Raw genomic sequence first — 2,500 nt, 5'->3', positions numbered from 1 at the left:
CACTTCCCCATTGAATTTAGCCACCATAGACAGTGGCTATAACTTGTAGTGTGTTCCCTCCATTGAAGAGGGAGAACAAGTAGCTTTTTGAAATGTGAAACCTGCCGTGAGGCTTGTGTTGCTGTGTGTCTCTATTTAATCTGAGGATTTGATAGGTTATCTATGTTGTATGTACTGCCTGATATGTAGTAGAGTAAAGGTTCGCTTCCAGTCCTCTCTTTTGAGGAGCTTTCAGTCCTCTCTTTGAGTGACTGAGTGTTTTAAAGCTTTCCTGTGTCTCTCTGAGTGACTGAGTGTTCTGAACCTTTCCTGTGTCTCTCTAGGCTCTACGAGGGGAAGGAGCAGGGGCAGTTTGAGGACTCGCTGCAGAGTCTCTTCGAGACCTTCAACCGCCTGATGAAAAGTGAATACAAAACCACCGCTCTTCAGCAGGTATTGCCCTCCTCAAGCACCCTTCGCCAGTGGCCATCACGTCTCCATCTCTCCTAGCGTCCACTCCGCTCGTCTCTCTTCAGCGTCCTTTTTGACCATCTTCTATCACTCATTCGCTCCATCTGACCTCTTGACATCTTGTTGTGATTCGACTTCCCCCTGCTTCCCTCAATATTGCCCCGCTGTCTAGAACGCTAATGATATTTTTCCCCTCTGCCATCTCTGTCCGTCTTTCTCTCTCTCTCTCACACTCACTCTCTCTCTCTCATATCCTCCACTTCTTCCTTTCTCTCTCTCCCTCTCTCAACATGTGTCTGTTTTCGATTGTCTAAATCCAATCCCAATTGTCCAAGCGCTTGTAAATTGGGTGGAATCGACGGATGAGAAAACCTCTTAGCTCTCTCTGTGTGTTATAATGCATGCATCTTGCATCTCACTCTCCCGGGCACCATCAGAGGTCATCTGCAAACGGGTCAGATTGTAATTAGACGCTGCCCCCCCCCCTGCGGCCTCCCCGTGGTCACTTCGAGCGTGCGCTGCACTGGCCGTGCGTAATTATAGTGGTTGTCTGAGGGAGCCTAACAGCAGTGGGCAAACAGTAATCATTGTAATCTGTTTGTCCTCCATTTTCCTCTCACCGGTGGCCACCCACACGCCAGCAGCAGGGGTGTCAGCCACCCCTGTGTCTTTTAATGAGGGATTCTCTCTATGAGTTTAAATGTGATTTTGCATACCTGTGTGTGGTGTGTGTGTGTGTGTGTGTGTGTGTGTGTGTTTCACTCTCTCTTACTCCACCTCTTGCACTCTCTCTTGCTCTCTCTCTCTCTCTCTCTCTATCTATCTCTCGCTCTCCCTCTCTCTCTCTCTCTCTCTCTATCTCTCTCTCTCTCTGTTCTTGTTTCTAGGTGGCTGCACTGAAGTACTTGCCATCAGTGTTGCACGACGTGGAAACCGTCTTCGATGCCAGACTGCTCAGGTGGGTTATTTGGCCTCACGTTGAAATTACCCCAATCCCCTGATACACCATGATGACCTTTACAGTGCAAGTCCCAAAATAATGAAGTGGCACAATCAACTGAGCTGCATTGGCCATTGTGTGGTGTACGAAAAGTTCAAACCATATAAGTTACCCGGCGGTATTCTGCAGCGCGTAATCTTTTACTTATAAATGTGAGGGCCAGCATGGACAGTTTAATATAAGGCAGCACGCTTAAGCCCTTTGGAAATGGTCCTCTCTAAAGTCTAAAGGCCGCCTTATGTTTTTGACCTCCTCATGATCCCCATTGTTCAATTCATTCCTCTGAATTCGCCCAGCACGTACAGGGCAATAGATTTTCTGAGAGTAGAGTGCCACCCTGCGTGTTTGTGTGGTGTGTGTGTGTGTGTGTGTGTGTGTGTGTGTGTGTGTGTATGTGTGTGTGTGTGTGTGTGTGTGTGTGTGTGTGTGTGTGTTTATGTGTGTCTGTCTGTCTGTAAGTGTGTGTGTGTGTGTGTGTCTGTGTGTGTGTGTGTGTGCGTGTGTGTGTGTGTGAGTGTGTGTTTCCGGCTGTCTGCAAAGATTATATAAAAGGATTTAGCCAGTCTTCTGGGACAGTGCATGCTCTGGCCTTTTCTGTGTGAAACAGACAACACCCTGCCACCCTGCCTAAAACCTAAACGCTCTCCCCATACAGTAGAGGAAACCATGGCAACCGAGACCTGAATAGCCATCTTACATCCAATCCAATTCTCCTGCAAGAGTGAACATCTAACACACAAAATAAAAAGAGCCAAATCAAATATACCAGAGAACTACTCCGGCTTAGAGTTGGCCATGATGTGTTTCCTTGCTCCTGAATCTGTATGTGTGTGTGTGTATGTGTGTGTGTGTGTGTGTCTGTGTGTGTGTGTGTGTGTGTGTGTGTGTGTGTGTGTGTGTGTGTGTGTGTGTGTGTGTGTGTGTGTGTGTGTGCATGTGCCCATTAATCGTTTGTCTCTGTCCATGAGTCCCAGGTGGGTGAAGGCTTAGTGAAATATGACTATCTGTTAGAGTCTACATGCTCGCAGGCCAGTTCATCTAATAAAAACA

At 47.5% G+C, this 2,500-nt stretch overlaps 1 protein-coding gene across 1 annotated transcript in view; it reads left to right on the top strand.

Annotated features, from left to right (window-relative positions):
* Nucleotides 1–2,500, top strand: part of dock2 (dedicator of cytokinesis 2) — a 111,724-nt gene that overhangs the window by 21,215 nt on the left and 88,009 nt on the right. The window contains exons 22-23 of the mRNA XM_076291981.1: nucleotides 324–432; nucleotides 1,338–1,408. Of these exons, the coding sequence (XP_076148096.1) occupies nucleotides 324–432; nucleotides 1,338–1,408 (180 nt within the window). The remainder of the gene's footprint in view (nucleotides 1–323; nucleotides 433–1,337; nucleotides 1,409–2,500) is intronic.

This window comes from Alosa pseudoharengus, unplaced genomic scaffold (assembly GCF_046254945.1).
Source record: "Alosa pseudoharengus isolate Yale_2024_CS ecotype anadromous, Long Island Sound unplaced genomic scaffold, YU_APseudo_1.1 YU_APseudo_1.1_scf_19, whole genome shotgun sequence".
Taxonomy (NCBI): Eukaryota; Metazoa; Chordata; class Actinopteri; order Clupeiformes; family Clupeidae; genus Alosa; species Alosa pseudoharengus.
Note: the sequence above shows the minus strand (reverse complement) of the source record. Positions and strands in the feature narration are given on the sequence as shown.